At 39.9% G+C, this 18,999-nt stretch overlaps 1 protein-coding gene across 9 annotated transcripts in view; it reads left to right on the top strand.

The window, feature by feature from the left end:
- Positions 1 to 18,999, top strand: part of rols (rolling pebbles) — a 66,016-nt gene that overhangs the window by 40,195 nt on the left and 6,822 nt on the right. For all 9 annotated transcript variants that reach the window (XM_070208627.1, XM_032434071.2, XM_032434069.2 and 6 more), the window contains 2 exons: positions 2,727 to 2,909; positions 5,398 to 5,537. In XM_070208627.1, the coding sequence (XP_070064728.1) occupies positions 2,727 to 2,909; positions 5,398 to 5,537 (323 nt within the window). The remainder of the gene's footprint in view (positions 1 to 2,726; positions 2,910 to 5,397; positions 5,538 to 18,999) is intronic.

Raw genomic sequence — 18,999 nt, 5'->3', positions numbered from 1 at the left:
TTATTAAACTATTTTAATTGTTTTTGCTCTTATCCAAAGTTATTTTGTATGGAAGTCTGCTCAACAGGGCCCTCCACTGGCTGTTGTATGCATGGCCCTTATTTGGCATGCCTTTGTCGACACTCATTGTTGTGGGTATTTGCGTCAATTGGTGGCCAACTGCTAGACAAAGGTAGCCCAGTTGCAAGTTGCAACCCCAACTGTTTGCTGCACGAACATTTGTCGGTGGCATCTGCCGCGCTTGCGCTTGACAAGCGACACGCCAATTGTTTGGATGACATTTTGTAAATTGTTTGTACGCGAGCGGGTGTGAAGTCACGAGGAAATGTCAAAGACAGGGCGCACTTGTTGCCACAGCAACTGCTCATAATTTGAGCCATGTGCCACAAGGGGCAAGGGCTCGACTGCAGTCGAGGGTTGCTGAAAATTTGCATGGCCACAGCTGCGGCACCTTGTCCACTTCTGCTGGCTACGCTTACGAATTCCCATGACACCGGTCGAAAGTTCAAGCTGTGTAGAGTTCAAAGTTTGTGCCACACGATAAGGCGGCAGCAACAGACAGCACACAACAACGTGGTCTGTTCCTCCGGGGGCCCCCAGACTGTGCGTCGTGGCTGTCGCTGGCAGCTGGCGGCGGCCCACGCGGCGACTGCGCAGAGAACCTGGCGAAACTATGTAAAAGAAAAACGAGAAACGAGCGGGAACGGATATACGAGTCTAGTCGACTATCAAATACCCTATTAGCTGTACAATATGGCATATGAACAGCAGCAAAAGCTTTCAGGCTTGATTTAAATTTCTCGAGTATATCTCCTTTTGACAGGCAGTCGCAAACAGGAAGAATAAATAGTTGCAAGAGTATATTTATATTTTAGATAGGGTATAGCCCGTAGAAAAAATCATGAAAAATACTTTGGCTTTTGATTTGCAATAAATAAAGCCAAGCAAAGGCAAGGAAAATAGCTGGCAGACTTTGTGTATTGAGTGTTTGTCAAGTGGGCATGAATGGAAGCCCAGACGACGCAGATCGAGCCGCTGCGCTTGTAATCCACTTTACGACGACCGGACGTGGTTCTTGTTGGCGTCGACTTTGCAGTTCCCACTCACTCACTCACTCACTCACTACACAAACAGGAATTGCAGCCTGGCACTCTTGGCTGGGCTTCAAATAGGACGTTGAATGCTTCAGAGTTACAAAGGCCTCGTGCAATTTCCATATTTTATGGCACTGTCAAGAGCGGAGCATAAAAAAAACTCATATGAAATCCTTTTCGATGTGCAACATGCTAATCATGTATTCTTGCTCAACAAGTTGGCTTTCCTGCTGCTCAAAGGAAGCTCAGCCAAACTCTTTTAGCTGCTTTTTTTAATAGAAAAGTAACTAATGTTGGATTTGGCGTGCTTTCCTTTTTAACGTGAAAAACAAATAACTACTATTTCTTTATCAATTTTAAACAACTATTTCGGTTCGAGTTTCGATTTGCGAAACAAGTTCTCTTGTCATTATAACTGCTATTCTCAGCACTTTGCTACCAAATTGTAAACATTGCAACGAAAACTGCGTCAACGAATTCTGCGGCTGATTGTTGCACACATTTTTACATAATGTTGACACAGAAAGACAAAGTGCTAATAGAAATAATAAACCAAGCGATCAAATTAAATCAATTAATGTGCAGCCAACAGAAGAATTCCTCCGATTGCCTCTTGTGGCAGGCAGCGATGCTCAGTGGCTTGTGGCTCGGTCAGGGGCAGGAACAGGGGCAGGGGAGCAGCTGCAGCTACCGATGCAAAAGATAAATACGAGATATCAAGAGACGACTTGCAACTCAAGATTGGCAGTTACAGTCCGGGGGAACCACAAACGACATTTAATTGACAGTCACAATTTATGCAAACGGTTGCAAAAAAAAAACACACAGAAAAAAATAAATATAAATAAATAAACAAGTGCAGCGCGTTGCAAGCCGTAATTGTGACTGTTAAGCGTGGAAATTGCTTTGACATGAGGCAAACAAATTCAAAAATTCAAAAAAAAAAAAAGGCCAACAGGCAAATCAAACTGAATGACAATATTTGTGCATAGAATTTGTGACGATTTGTTGGACAAAAACTCGAATGAATTCTAGAATGATAAAAAGAAAATGAAAGAGAATTTACATATTAGAGACTAGATTAGGTTAGATCTGTAATATATATATTCCTATATATATATATATATTCCTTTCATTTTGTTTGCTTTCCATGCATAATTTTTATCATAAAATAATTTAATAATACTTATTAGAAAATTTCAATTATAACTGATTATAATATTTAATTTTTAGTTAAATGTACTTAGATAGCTTTTTAAATTTAATATTTCTATTCAAAAACTTAGAAAATGTTCCTGTTGATATTCACCAAAGTTCGGCTGTCACAACTTCAATCTTAAATCTGAAAATTTCTATAAATTGAAAATTAATGAGAATATTTTGATCATAAATTAAATTTAAATTTATCTTTGACTTTTGAGTCCTGTCAGCTTCCTATGCCTCGCCAATCCATAAAAAAGCTCAGCCCTTCATTTTAGTAAACGTTTAAGCTTAGACTTTAATACCTTATGTTAAATGCCGCTTAATGATAAACACTTTTTTATGGCAAACTGTAAATACAAAATGTATATGTAAGCCGCATGTTTAGCACATACTCATACTCATTCCATTTTCTTCTACTTCATTTTACAGATCTTCAATCGATTCGACGGCTCTTGGAACACGATGCCAGCGGCTCGGTCTGCCCCTCGTGCCGCATCTCCTTCGATAAGGGCAAGCGACGGAAACTGATCGACACCTGCGGACACGAACGCTGCTATTCCTGTATGTTCCGCAACGATCAGTGCCCCATGTGCATGAACAGCTCGCTGAAAGGTGAGTAGCATACGGTGTCTCTCTCCTATCTACGGGATATGCCATATATGGCATACAAATATGTGTTGGCAGCAGCCAGCCCTCGAAAGCTGAGTGCAAGGTGTTGTGTCGAGTGTTTTTTTTGTTGCACTCTTATCTCGGAATGCACCATTTAAGAGTATATGTTTATGTTTTATTTATTTTTTATGATTTCCCCTCAATTTGTTCACAAAATACTTTAAAGAGGGAAAACATTTATTTGAAAACAACAGCAAATTACGGATTCTTGACAAACTTTTGTTAAGCATACCTTTTGTAGCTTTTAAGTAATATCATTTTTATAGCTTGCAAGACATAATTACAAACTATCTGCAGACTATGCCGAGGATGAGAATTCAAGTAAAATGTTCCTAGTCTTGAATTACAAATGTTTTGTTAGTTCATGTTTATCTAAGTTCGTTAAAAGTTGTTCGATATATTAAGCTTAAATTATATTTATGCTAATTGTAGATATCTTCATTCGCTCATTTCACAAAATTATATCGATACTTCAGACAATTGCCAAGTACTCTTTCACTAATTTCTTAATCAGCGCCCTACCAAATAGGTTTACTATCTAGCAAAGTTTTGCCACCTGACAGTTCTTATAAAGTTATTCGATATATTTTGCTCAGCTAGCTTATTTTTGTACTTGTTCTCACAATTGCCAAGTACTCACACAATATTTTTTAAATTTGTTTTTTAATTGTTTTGTTAGTGAATGCCTTTCACATGGAAACACAGTTCGTTAACTATATTTCGATACATTTGGCCAAATTTATTCTATTTTTAAACATCTGCACTCGCTCACTTGTGTACTTGCCATATATCGATACTTGAGACAATGGCCAAGTACTCACTCACTAATTGCTTACTCACTGCCCTACAACCCGTTCGAACTGTAGCACTTAATTAGCTATGCTAATAAGCTCTGGGCCCGGGGCACTGGCGATCGGGCATCGGGCATCGGGCATCGGTCAAGCCAAGCACAAGTTGTACGATATAGCAACCCATTACCATAAATAAATCGAAGACAGAAACCACTTACCAGATCATAAATTCACACGGGACGACTGTGAACTGTGTACGATGGGCAGCCGGGCAATAAATTCAGCGGCTAGTTGGGCGTGCACAGTGGGGCCATAGAAAATCATGTCAGCATTAACTAAAAACGGGCATAACTTTCAATTTTCATGGGCAATGGGGCAGCGGTACCTCTGTTCAGTCCGATACTTTATGAAGTTAACCGACGAGTACGTTGCAAACGTACTTTGCATGCCAAACAGCAAACACACACTCGCACAATTGGCATATAAATTGAACAACAAACGTTGCGCGGCTTAGAATAACAAATGTAAATGTACTTCTGGTATAAAGGCATACATAATAATATATATATATAGGTATTACACTTTGCATACAGCGCGCGATCGATCAATCAGCAGAAACCTTTGCTTCCTTCCATTTGCATGCTGTCGGGTCTATATAAGGCAGCTGCTTTATTTATATAATCTCCATGTGATTTATTTAAACACAATAAATACTAGTATTATTAATCGACAGTCTTCATTCGCACGAGTACAAAATGCAATATATATGTATATCAAATTGAAATATTTTTTGCCGAAGAATTTCTACATTAATATTAAAATTTGAGCTCAAAACAAAAATTCTGATGCAAAATCATGAGCTTGATCCACACGAGTATGAAATGCTATTGTAATCCAAATTCGGTTTATATTTCGCCAAGATTTACCAAAAACAAAAAAGACAACTACAACTAGAACTTCGACACGCCGAAGATTTAATACCCTTGTATGTGTGGGATATGTTAACTATTCCCTCATCATTTGTATCTACATTTTTAATTTAGACTGACAACAGATGCCATTTGCCATTTCAGTCGATTTTGATGAAAATATATTATAGAATATTCTATTTTAATGCCAAAGAATAGTAAAAATAGTCTAACATTTCAACATGGAAATCGATTTGAACCATCCAATTTGTGATGAATCCCTAGTTACATCAGCCAAGGTTTCAAATATAGGACATAGCTGTCATAGGAACGAATAGTCGAATGATTATTTCCACTATTCTTCTTCACTTTACTATTCTCAAATAACCGCAAAATCGTAAGGCAAATATCTACAAGAGTATTAAATATTCAGTGTGTCAAACAAATTCTTGCTTTTTCCTACGAATGTCAATTGATGTTCGTGAACCAAAGAAGCTAAATTATATATATAAGTAAATTATTGTCTAAATAATATAATTTAACCTTTATCGTGTATTATGCTGTTTAATTTTCAATATATTTCTTAGATCCAGTGTAAACTCGCTCCTCTTGCAACTTTTTGCACACCTTGTGGTATAAAAATGTTGATGGCTTTCTTTTGTTGTTGCTGCCTCGATTAACTTATAATTTATCTAAATATTCTCCCCGCTCTCTTTACACTCTTCCACATAGATGTTGATGGCGCCAATGCTCAGGGCTATGACACCGGCATCGGGGGCTCCACATCGACGATTGTCAGTCCGTTGGGCTCCCCTCAGCCGCAGCTGAGATCCCATGCGCAGCGGAACGCGGCTCTGGCGCGTTATATGCAGGTGAGTGCGTACTGAAAGATACACAGATACAAATGAGTGTGCGTGTGTGTTTGTGGAGGCGCATTAGATGCGTGGCGATTGAACATTTGTCTTCGAGTTGGCCTTAACGACCACTTGATTGCACCGGCGACTTGGCCATAGAAATGGAAATAGTCGTATGAAAAGAATAAGAAGAAAGGCCACGAGAGTTCATTTTGTAACTGTCGAAAAGACTTTATTATGACCATCGCCCATTTCCGCTCATCTTTATAAGGCGAGGCGCCTCTTTTATCTGCCAACCAAACTTATAACACTTTTGGCCCGTCACAGCTGCCCCAAAATGTGGCACAATGTGGGCGAGGCGTTGACTAAGCACCGTTAATTGGCCATTGTGTGGGGAGCCAAGTGACGGCGGAGCGTATTATTGAACCAGCTCGTAAAACGTTTGATTTGCTTTTCATCAGGCCATAATCAAGTGTCAAGCAATTTGTTTTACGACAATGCAATATGAATACGCCAGTTCCCATTGACATTATATTGAGCTGGGTGGGCATCCAAGCGATGCTAGAACATGGCCAAGAAGGTGTTGAACCGCTTCAACTGCGCTTTTTTATGACTGAATCCCAATAAACTATATCAGCTGCCTTAATTATGCCCTATATAAAGGGTAAGAACCATATACTTCATCCTCTTCCAGTCCATTCGACATCTGCTTCAAACTAAATGTAGGAATAGGGTTTTTAAGGCTCGATTAGATAGATCTAGGGTCAAGTTTAAGGCTGCATTTTGAGGAAGACAGAGAAAGAAATATCCAAAGAAGAAAGCTTCAAGCAAAACGAAAAGACAACAACCTGAAAAAAAACAACTCTCGCAAGCACTTGAAATGATTTTGAACTTTCGCAGCAAAAGTAGCAGAAATCTTACCAAAAAAAAAAGCCAGAAATCAATTTACACTTCGGATTTGTGTTTTATATGCTTTTCATGTTTTTCTATTTATTTAACTATTTTCAATGGTGTTTAATTAATTTTTTTTTGTTTGTTTTGAAATTGTTTGTTTTGCTGTCCTTTTCGAGTGTCGGCTCAAAGTCCGCAGCTACTCGGTACGTCCAATTCGTTGTCATGTCCAACATTTGGCACATTTTATGCGAGCATTAACAGAGTTAAGTGAAATCCCATGTCACGTGTCAGAGAGCGGGCCGAAACAGAAAATTGAAATTGAAATCAATTGGGAATCGCGGCACTGAAATAAATATCAAGTCGAATGTTCATGTTCATAAATATGCTGCGAAAAGTAAAACAGTTTTTTTTTTCTTTTTCTTTTGGGCTGGCTTAGAAAGCAGAAGACACCGCCAGCTTGTTTTGGGGCAGAGCTGAAGAGAGCTGTCAGCTCGTCCGGCTCCGGCACTTGAGGCGACTCCGAGTCGACTTGAAGCAACTGCCAGGCAGTGCCTGACCCAATTTCCCATCTTGGCAATAGCATCCACAACCACATCCACAACCACATCCACAATCACAACCACAACCACAACCACATCCACATCCACATCTTAGTAGCCAGCGCAAAAAGCAAACTGTCAGCTCAGCCATTTGACAGTCGCTTTTGCGATACACAAGCTCAGATATGAGATACGATTGGCGTCCGTACTACGAGTACGACTAAGAGTAATCGTATCTTTGGCTACCAAGCAGCCAGCCCGGCCTCGCTTGGCCTATCTGTGCCGGCGATCTGCTCCTCCAGCGTCTGGCGGCGGCGCCCCACCAATTGAATCTTTTGCGCCGTTTTGGCGTATTTAAAGTGACATTCGCTGACAGTCGGACCCCAACTCCCGATGCGCCTTGTCCCAAGATGCCCAGATACAATGCAGGAAGCGACATTCATTGCAGTTGAAATCAAATTAAATTAATTACGTGGAAAGTGATCGCCGTAATTGTATTGTAGTTCCAAAGGTCTAATACACACAGTTGACCTTTAAACAATTACGAAACCCGACAATTTGACATGTACTTTGGGCAAAGATTAGATTAATATCTATGCCGAAAATCTCTGAATTCTATATCTCGATTTTAGAGTTTTAATTTTGTAGTTAATTGCGCAGCGAATACTAGTTGGGTTGATTTATTTTTTAAAATTTTATTTATTTTTTTTTTTGCTGAATACGTTTTTGTACAAATATTTTATCAATATGTTTATTCAAGAGTACTCTCTGTCTTCCTTCGGTTTCAATTGATTTGATATGAGTTTTATGCTTGATTTCTTCTCTGTGAAATGCCCTTTTGAGCCGAACAATGCCAGCATTTGTTTTGTAACTGAACTACAGCTAAATATCACACAGTTTCCTATAGGACATATGCTATAATATGTGAGTGGGGCCATAAAATGTCTGACACCTCGTGCAGTCCATAAACAGAATACAATTCGATCTGTGCACAACAAGTTTAATAGATAAAATACAAAAAAGAAACTTTCCTCTCGAGTTGATTTGACTCGATTTGATTTGATGATGCGCCCGAAAAAAGTTGCTCATTGCCGGCAATTGAATTGAATTGAGTTTATGGCTGACCATAAGTCGCATGCAGTCCGACTCAATGGGTTATCATTGTCTTTGGCCAAGTGGAGCAAATGGCTGGCAACTGGCTTTTCGCCTTATACGCGACACGGTTACGGTTATATCGGAAGTGTGTCAGCGATTGGCTGAGCAGCTAACCAGCAAGCACTTTACATAACTTTAGCCACGAGTATCTGCGAGTATCTGCAAGTATCTCAGTCCAAACCAGAAGTCGTTTAAGCAATTACAACTCTGCCGTGTGGACGGCAGCTGTGGGGCGTGTTTGGCTCCGAGAACTGTCATTAGATTAAGTGGCAGCTCACTGCGGTGGTTATCCTCTCTGGCTAATTATCGTTTGGAAATCGTGTTATTAGTAGCTGCACCACCAACAACAAAAAAAAAAAACAAAAAAAAACGCGAAGTATCTCAAAGTTTGTGATTGACACGCGCAGGCGACAAATCAACTTGCAACGCGCTAGTTGCAACTTGCAACTGGCAACGACAGCCAAAATGTTGTTGCCTTTTGATTCAAATTCAAATCGTTTGCATTAAAAATGCCATAAAAGTCGCTCGCGAAACCATTTTGGCCACATTCGAAAGCAAAACTCTGGCGATTTTTATCGCGCATGCAATTTATTTTTGGTCTGTGCGCCGTCTAATTGTCAACTCCAACAACAACAAATATGGCGTTAATTATCCACAATTTTGATAGCATCACGTATCCATGATTAACACAAAAAAACGCAATCAATCAAATGTATCTTTTACTCAGAGGTATGCGAAACATTGTAATTGCTAACTGAATGCAATTGCCGCAGTTGCTTTGTCGATTTCGGAAGATTTATATTATTTATGCGAATGTGACACCTGCACAGAGACGGACTGACACCTTTTTACACAGCTGGCCCACCGCAGGGTAATTAATCGATTGTGATTTCTCAGGAGACTATATTAGCTAGGATTGGAAACTTGAATGTTGCATGATCTTTAGCTATTATATTTCTTCGATCCATCGTAAACAAATCGATAATTAAAAAAAAAAAGCTATCAAAACGAAGCTCAGGACTCCGTTTTTTTATTAGAACTCTGATTTCTTGGATTTATGATTTGATTGAAGTCAACTGATAGCAGGTATCCCTGAGATATTTATCGATCTAAAGCTTCAATGTTGATAGATTTGTCGAATCTTATGTAACTATGATTATGCTGTATTAAATAATAACGAACTAAAAATCAAACAGAGTGAGAAAATAACAAGCTGTGGTCTAGCGACTCAGCTAGGTTCTATAAACTCAGCTTGCCATTTTGAAATTCCGGGAGCAACAGACATGGCTAGAACGACTTATTGACCAGGCATATGTGTTCTTCTGGGCTTATGTCTCTCAAATAAATTTGCACGAAATCGCTATTGGAAATGGGTATAATAATATCTATTGATCACGCTTAACTATATTTCCATTTAGAATCTGTTCACTTTCACTTACATATCCATTTACTTATAAGTATGCACAAATACCAATTTGCCTCGAATCGAACACTCGAACAATCGCATTATCAATGCACCCATTTGCACGATTGCCAACACTATTAAATAATAAATGTTGAACAGCTTGTGATTTGCCGGTGTTGTAAACAGCGTGAATACTTACAGCGCCACCTGCCGGTCGGTATGTGTGGCCCTCTAATTAACACGACAACGGGCAATTTATCAATTTTATCGATAGAACCTCGAAAACAATAAACGTCCACTAAGCCACAAGCTAATTAGTCGCAGTGCTTTCAATGTAGTTATGGATCAGGCCAATTGCAAATGGATAAACCCATTTCCCCTCCCCTCATTCACCCGCACCACACGGTTAATTGCCAGCTGCAAGTTGTTTATGCTGGCCACAATTTGTTTTTGCATATACTCGCGTGCACTATGCAAATGAACCAATCGCAACACAGTCTCCGCCATAAGTTAATTTACCTCTGATTTTCCTGTACCTGTTGCCAGCCTCGTCAATTGTTGTTTAGCTGCTTGTGGGCCGCTAATAAACGCAAATAGCTGAAAATTGTTTATTAAGTAGCGCAAAATATGTTTGCCTGCCGCAATTGCTTGACATTCATAGCTGTTTTACACCTGGCCAAGGCGGTGCGAACGATAGGTATTATTGGTATTAAAAGGTGAAATATATATGCTCCGCTTCTTAACTTTAATTTCCTTGAAATATGCTTATATTAAAGCTCCTATAACATTTGAGACTCGATTAACCTAACGTATACTTCATTTTTTTTAAAGGAAGAGAGATTATCAGATTTTCGCATAATTAATTCTCAGCAATTTTCATACCCTGCCTTATTTCATAGCTAATGCTTATCGGCAAAGATTTAATACGCTTTTCAGTTTCTGCCCAATTATTATTTAATTCGTTAAAAATTGATTTTCGGGCCTGTATGAAAACAATTCAAATCAAACACACCCACCTCAAATTGACTTCAATTAACTCCGGTTTTGGCTCATAATTAATAAAAGTTAGCTTGGCCAAGCGATTGTTCATACACGTGAATTTAAAACAAATTATACGGCTTATCTTTTTATTGGCCCAAATTTCAATTTGCCAACAAGTAAATTAAAGCCTGCCATGGAAATGCAATTAACGATAAACACAAAAGCCAACAGCGAATCACAAATGCATTCCCTCCCCCCATACACAATACAAAAAGAAAGTTGAGCTGCAATAATCGGAGGACTGAAAGAAGTCCAAATGACATCAGGGCAGCATCCACATGTCAGCGCAAGCTGAAAACCTTTGCCCTGAGCTTGATCATGTAAGGAAAGAGGAATATATGTAAGACAACATATATAAATATTTTTTAAAAATTAATCATTTGGTCGACCGCAACGGATGAATGCACACACCTTGCCGAATAAAACTGGGCAGGGCAGCACGAGTTTTGACTGAAATTAATTTGCCTGCCCTGAAAGATGGATGGCAGCCTGGCGAAAGGTGTCTTTCGTTGGGGGCCTCGGGGGCCATTCGAGCGGCGGAGGAAGTGCAAAAAGGCATAAAATATGCTGACACCTTTAGATAAAAGTACACCAGATAAGGCTAGGGGCTTTACTCTCTACAAAACAAAAAGGCCGTATACATTATTTTTGGCGCACTCGCTTTATGCCAAAATTTCATTTCAGGCAGGTTATTGATGATTTCCTTCTTTTTTTTTTGTACTAGACATTTCTGAGTTCTCTTCTTTCTAAAAAATTAAAATCCATTTATATATATATATCGCCAAAAAGCAGTGCCGCTCACGATAGTATTTTTCGTGTCTGTGTTAGAAACTATCGCAAAGCTATCGCGTAGGTCCAAGCCTAACACGAACACGAACGACTAATTAATATGTAACCTCGTTTACGAAATATTTTCAGTTTGATTGAATAGAAAAGGTGCCGACAAATGACTTATCAGAGTTTGTATTGTTTATACACAATTCAAAGAAATTTGACGCACTTTGTTGTTGTTTATAAACCCGCCACTTCGAAGTTCGAACTGTTTGGAAAATGTAACTCGGCGTGCTCAGCACGAATGTTAATCCCCAACTCCCCTTGAATAATGGGCTTTTGGTGGGCTTTCACTTTTTAGGCCCAGTTAAAGTAAACAAAACTGTTGCCCAAAAGCTGGCTGAAGGTTTCGCATTTTGTTAATTAACAATTTTGTTGTTGTTTATTTTGGTTTGATTGGGCTTTGGATCAGTTTAAACTGTGACGTAATTTTGGGTTAAGAAAATTTGGGTGAATTGTGAGGTAAGAAATTCTTGAGTCAAAGATGAGCCGAAGACAGATTTGGGAAACATTTATAACTAATATGTCACAGAGTAATGCATAGTATGTTTACTTTCTTGCCTTTTTGTTGCTTGATGCTTAAAATTCTCAACTAGTTAAAGCTTTGAAAGGGGGTCGATGCAGAGTCTGCTTACAAAGTTCTTGACAGTCTGCTAATTGTTCGGTGCTTATAGCTTCGTGTTTGTTCTTTAGACTCTAAATAAAAGATATATATCCAATAATAAACTCAAGCTTAATATTGTTAACCTGTAATTTTGCTAAGCGCTCCTTTACAGCTTCACGCTCAAGGTAGTCTTCAGAAAGATGTAGAACAAAGCGTAGAGGTACTTGGTTTTGCTAGCCGTGACCATAAGTCAATTGTAAAACTCTCACCAACGATTGCAACTTGGGAGATTTGTTACGCTTTGAGCCAAGCTCAAGTGCCTGAACCCGGTCAATGGGGCTCCAAGTGTGGTGCACTCATATAGTTATGACTGTACGCTTTGGTAAATTTTGGCATGCCAGGCACGTTTTACACACACAACACTCGCTTGATGAGATGCACAGTGCAGAAAAGAAACCCAACAGGGTCATAAATGCACCGGCCACGGCATTAGAAAGCTGCCACAGAGCGAATGGAATTGGGAATGGGTATGGGAATGGCAATGGGAATGGAATGGCCAGTGCAATGGATTTAATGCTCAGCCTGTTCTCGTTACGTGCATGACTCATGAGAGCACTAAAGTGCGAGATCTAGCGAGTTAGCAGCTGAGATGCCGCTTGAGCTTGGGTGTCTATGAAATGCATTTCACTTTTTTGGGGGGTGGGGGAAATCAATAACTCTGCCCAATTTGTGCCGCCCCAGGCGTATGCACTTCACACACTCTCACGATCCAATCAAACGAAAAATGCCTAACAACTGACTCAGTGACTGACTTGGCCCGAACCCCACTTAAACTTAATTAAACAGACAGCCGCAGCGAAGAGCAACCAAATAACAATTGTAGAAATGACCCATTGAAAATCTGTTGATTAACAACAACTGTTAAAAGCTTCGAGTCAGATACCAGTCCGATTTAATGGAGAAAACTGCTTGACCTGCTGCATTTGTTAAGCAAACTATGCTAGGCTTAGCATTAATGAGGATAATTGCAAGAAGAGGAGCTTTAAGCGGTGCGCTAGTATTAGTGAGCTTTTGAAAGCTCCTCAATCAAGCAGTGCGATGGGAATGTCCCGAGTGCATTGGTGTGTCTTGACTGTGTGAAAGCACATGAGTTTTATTCTGTGACAGTGTTGCGATTAGCTATACGAACGCCCGATAATAGATAGCGATGGGATTGTCAACTTTCCAAATGCCAAAAATAAATAAGTGAGTAACAAGTTAATTTCACTTGGTTAGCAAATGCATTTTTAGCATACACAGTCGAACATACATTTTTCTCACCCATTTCACCTGGTTGGCCAACTTGTTAATCTCTCTCTCCCTTTCGCTCCTGCACCGTCTGTCTATCTCTTTTGCCGTATCTAGCATTTTATCTGGGATGTCTTGTTTATCTGCTTTATCTGTTTTGTGGGGCTTTGGTTTGGCATGCGAGCCGCTTCCTCAAATATAAATCGCACGGCATTTGCATGTGGAGAAACAATTTCTCAGGCCTTGTTGTTGGCTGTTTGTTGGCTTTAACGCTTAGGAGGAGGCCGCCTTTGATATATGCCACATGACGATGGTCATAATATTTTTGCGCAATTCGGTTGTCGTCGGGCAGCTTTTTAACTCAATTTATCGATCGTTAAATTAATGCATAATTTTAATTTTTTTTCCTATTTTTTGTTTTGGCCAGCCAAAACGCGATTTGGCCATGTTTTATGCCCCACTGCGCAGATTTCTTGCCAGTCAGCCAGCCAGTCAATTGATTCATTTCTTGTGTCCACAGCCAACACAAAATCCACAGTCTGGCAATTAATTATGAATAAAACGTAGTCACCTCTACTTAAATCCAGTAACCTCATATTTTCCCACTGTTTTCGCCTCATATCGCAGTTGGCATTCGAAATGCAGCAAGTTTATCAGTGCGCTTTGATTTACACTCTGCTTATTTGCTTAACTGATTAATCTCTTGAGGCACTTTTACCTAGTCTCTTCGATTGTTTATCGTTTCATTAGTGGGCTTTGCTGTCCACCATTTGGTAATATAGCATCAGTTGTCTGCAACGAGTGCATCATTTATTATGCAACTTAACTTTCTGGACTTTCAAATGTTTTCTTTTAATTAAACTGTGAAACAAATTCATTGCAATCAGCTTTAAAAGGGGGCATGCTACATTAATGTACAATTGAAAACTTTCTGCTATGGTTTAAGTTCATGAGAATCGCATAGAAAGGCAAGCCCAATATTCATACTTATGACAATGTTAATGCTAATGTTAAGCATATGCTGAATGTTAACGGGTTGTCAAGAGTTGATTGATTATTATATAAGTCTTGTCGCACTCAGCCGGCAACGTATTTACATGTATATTTAGATGGATCGCATACGCTCATTAGCATTCAATATACCAAGTCGATGCAAACAAAGTCATTTGAGTGCCTGCTTAGCGATATCTATATATCTATAGCTCTCGGCCGCAATATATATATCCACAGTAACTTAGCTGCGAGTGGGCCAAGCCCAAGACCATCAACTAGGCTAAACTCAATTGCAAGCACCTGAGCACCAACCGCTGGCCACTAGCATTGATATGGCCACAATTCTGCCTTGATTACGATACTCGCAGACAAAAAAAAAAAAAAGAAAAATATGTTTTAATAATGTTCGCTCCAAATGATTTGGCAATCGAAATTTGATACAACCAGCGGAGTCGGAGTCGAGTGCATAAATTACCAAGCTAAACGCAAGTAATTCTCATAAAAAACAAATGCACAGAATGCACGAGTGCGAGTACGATTACGATTAAGAGTACGGCCAGGGGTGCGGATCGGGGTTGGGGTATGGGTACGGCATGGGGTACTCAGATTGCAGGCGGCCTACCCGCCCCCCCTTCCGCCCAGAAGCCTATAATACGCGCTCGAAACGCGGCCAACACACAATGGCCCCAAAATGGCAAATGGCGGCAGCCAAAAAGCCAAGCGGGGTGCCGAACTTTAAAGGGGATCAGTGGGACAGGGGGGATTTCCATTAAATGCAAATGCACACACAACGAACAGCAGTGGGCGTTTTGTGCGCGATTCACTAGCGACAATAGACGCGCGCTATTGATGCACATTTCAACAGGTTTTCATTTGCAAGAGCCTTGTTTGCCAGCTGTTTATTTTAATTAAATTGCAATTACTTCTGCATAATAATGTTTTTGGTTTTTTTTTTACATTTTATTGTAAAGGACAAATGTAGTTGCTGCCAAATCGCGTGCATTTGGCGCGTTTTTAGTCGCCTTTTGTTTGTGGATTTCAGCGGGCTTTCAGTTTCGCTGCCTCTGCAACTATTTTTATGACATTTAAACAATTATTTTCAAACACTGGCAAACAGTTGTTAAAAATATCATTTTATCCGGCTGCCGGCCAAGCCCAGCCAAATGGCGGCCAGCTCGTTGCCTCGGCTGGTGTCAACATGTCTGAGACTGCCAGGCGCTGCTCTGACGTTGCCACCAATTGTACGAGTTGTTGTTGTTGTTGTTGTTGTTGTTCTTGCAACGCCCCGCAGCGTAACATGCGAGCTGTGGATATACCCTCACTGAAGATAGTTCAAATTATCGCAAGGTATGCACACAGAGAGCAAAAAGGTGGGTCTAAAGAAAAGCCAATTTTTACTTTGTGGCTCAATTACAGCTGAAATTGTCTCTAGAAAGGCTTTGACTTAATTTAAGTTAAGATTGAATATATCTTATAATAAGAACAAATCTGAGTTAAAACTCGACTTCGTTTCAGATTCATATTAAATACTTGATTCCATTTTTTATGTTTGTCTGTTAAATTTCATACTTAAAATGAAAATGTTATACTTGAATCAAGTAGGTCTGGTCTTAACATACTTTTAAAGTCGATTTTACTTAAGTGAAGCATAAAATGTTTGGGATTAAAAACTGCGTGAATATAGTTATACATCTGCTAGTCTTTGCTTGGTTCAATTTTTGATATTAGTCTCATAAAAGTCATACCCAAAATAATCATTTTTAACTTGAATCAAGGCAGACTAGTCTTTTACTTTGAAGTTCGACTTATAGTAATACCATTTTATGTGCTATATTTTTTCTTAATTTTTTCTATGATTATATATATATTCAATTTTTGATATTAGTCTCATAAAAGTCATACCTGAAATAATCATTTTAAACTTGAATCAAGGCAGCCTGTTTTTTTCATACTTTATAGGTCGACTTTACTTAAGCATAAAATGTTTGGGATGTGACTCTGTGTTTTCTTTTGTTTTCTTAATTTTTTCTATGATTAAGATTAAGTAAGAGTATTTCGGCTTCGACTAATTGCAGTTCGCTTTTCATATTTTGTAGCCTTTTGATTTAATATTTTGCAGCCGCCTAAAAACTTGCCAAAAAATTATTATTATGAACCTGTAGTTGTTGTTGTTGTTGTTGTTGTTGTTGTGGTGTTGTTTTGGCCGCTTGTTGCTGGCAGCTCGTTGTCTGGCTTGTCTGAAAATCGAATTCTTGAATGAACCATTAATCTTGCGGCCAGCTCTGGCCGCAGCCGGACCCCGGGCCGATCATTAAATGGCTGCAGTAATTGCATTGCGGCTGCAGCTTCAGGTTTTTTGCCTCTGTTTCGACTTTGGTTATGTATATATATATTTTTTTTTCATCTTGGTTAAATTAATGCGGGCTTGTCATATTACAATTACGTCGCCCGGCTGGCATTACACCTGCGCCTTAATGCGACGACCCCTTGGGGCCTGCAAACCCGAATTGGTTCTACTCGACATTTCGTGTGAAAGGTTGTCGCAGTTGTGCCTTTGTCTTAAGGTTAGGTGCAGCTAACAGTCTGTTAAATCATTTGACAATTTATTAAATTTTGTGCGGCGATTGGTTTAGGGTTTGGTCCATGTCTAAGTCTAAGTAGGTAGCTGGACTAAGCTTTGGCTGAGCCGCGCAGGAAGTTAAGGGACTGAATTCACATCAAGACAAAATATGCATTTTTTAATCAATAAAAAAGTTAATATGGGCAAAGGTAGTCATAGCTACAATATGTGGGTTAACTCATAAACTCATTGCGGATCCCTGGTTCAATGATCGCCTGATCTTCGCTTAATGCAGATCACACCACAGTGCAGCATTCCAACACCTCTCACTTATGAGAGGAAGAAATGAAAAAAAAAACTACATGCATACGAGTATTTATGATGATAATACAATCTCGCAGCGGCAGAAAAGTGAAAATCACTTTTTAAAGCGCTGCTGGACAACATATACTAGAAATTTCAATTTCCAATGCGATGGCAGGCATAATTTGTTAATTAATTTTCAAGCAACAACTTAATCAAAATGATGTGGCCAATTAAAAAGCCACCGCGGGGAGGCCACGGATAAGACACAGAGACTATGAGAAAGGGGGAGGCAGGAGGAAAGCATTGCGAACTAGTTTAAAGAAAGGCTTTCCTCGAGTGTGTGTGTGTGTGTGTGTGTGTGTGTGTGTGTGTGTGAGGCGAAACGAATCGCTGCGTATCGAAACGAGCCGGAACTTAATTACTGCAAACGCGATTCGATAGGTCGCCCGTCTGACGGTTGGAACACTCTGGCCTGGACTGTAAGATCAGCAGCACATCAAAAGATGCTACACGACTCAGACAGCTGGACAGGTGGCACAGTGGGTAGGCTGCAGCGGAAGTGGGCAAAAAAGCGACAAGTTTTTCCAGCATCCGTGGGAGTTGACAGCTAGCTGGCTCCATTCTAGAAAGCGATTTGCATCTGCTTGGCAGCATTTATATTCTACTTGCAACAGGCAGTAAAAATTGTGATTCCTTTAACAATCTTGCGCTGCTATCACACACACAGACTCCGCTCGAGCGTCTGCGACTTTCAATTAAATCCACAACCAAAAACATAAAAGGCAAACCAAATTTATCCTCAACGAAACTTCAACCTCACCTGCCTGCATGGCTGGCTGGCCCCTCAATTAATGTACCCCGTGCCGAAGCTAACCAATTTCAACTTATTATCCCACACAATGCAAAGGCGGCAAGGAACGGGTTCTGGTCACGTTTTGGTCCAGCTTAGGCTGCTCCAAGAGCAAACAAAAAAAAAGCAAAAATACAAAATACAAAACCAACGCAGACACAAAATGATTTGCGGTTCATTAAGACGCGAAGCCCCCAGACAGGCAAGAGGACTTTGGCCAGGGGAGAAGGGAGACGGGGGACTCCAGACTGCGTCTACGATGACTAAGGCACTGGCGGAACGGTCACTAAATACACTTGACAGACGCTGCATTTGAGTGAGATGGACTTTTGGCTGGTGTCCGGCCAACGCAGACGTCGCTCGATAAGGCGCAGACTGGACACATTTGCCTGGAGCTCACGATTAACGCCAACAGCTCCTCCAGCTAATCGGACAGATCGCGACAAGCCAACAGTCAGACAGACATAATTATATTGCTGACGATCATGATCGGCTCCATGATGATCATGTTCAGTTATTTCCACAGACTTTCAAGTGGATTCTAGCAGTTTGTCACGAGTAGGAAGTCGAACAAGCCTTGGCAGTTGAGTAGGTTGACCAGTTTGAAGAGGAAGAAGATGAGTGTAACATGATCTAAGGACTAGATGGACAAACTAAATGTGGGTTGCCACAGATAGGATCAGGTTGCAATAGTCAAGGCAGTGACCGCCAGACCAGACTTGATAGAGCTGTCAAGAGTACACGGGAAAAATTCTTTAGAGCAGGGGAATAATACAGTGAGGCTCGAAGGAGAAGTTGAGTAAAAACGCAAGATGAAAATGCGATCCTAATTGGCAATATAATGGGTATTACATCAAGAAAAAGTATCCCTAGTCTAACATCTATATATTATGTGAACATGAAGAACTCAGAACATGGTGAGTTATGTCAACGGAACTTTCTGCGTTTTAAGGACCAAGGGTATTTTCTGTTGAATAACACGATCAAAAATAAAGTAGTTTTAAGTAATATAAAA

Source organism: Drosophila virilis, chromosome 3 (genome assembly GCF_030788295.1).
Source record: "Drosophila virilis strain 15010-1051.87 chromosome 3, Dvir_AGI_RSII-ME, whole genome shotgun sequence".
Classification (NCBI taxonomy): Eukaryota; Metazoa; Arthropoda; class Insecta; order Diptera; family Drosophilidae; genus Drosophila; species Drosophila virilis.
Note: the sequence above shows the minus strand (reverse complement) of the source record. Positions and strands in the feature narration are given on the sequence as shown.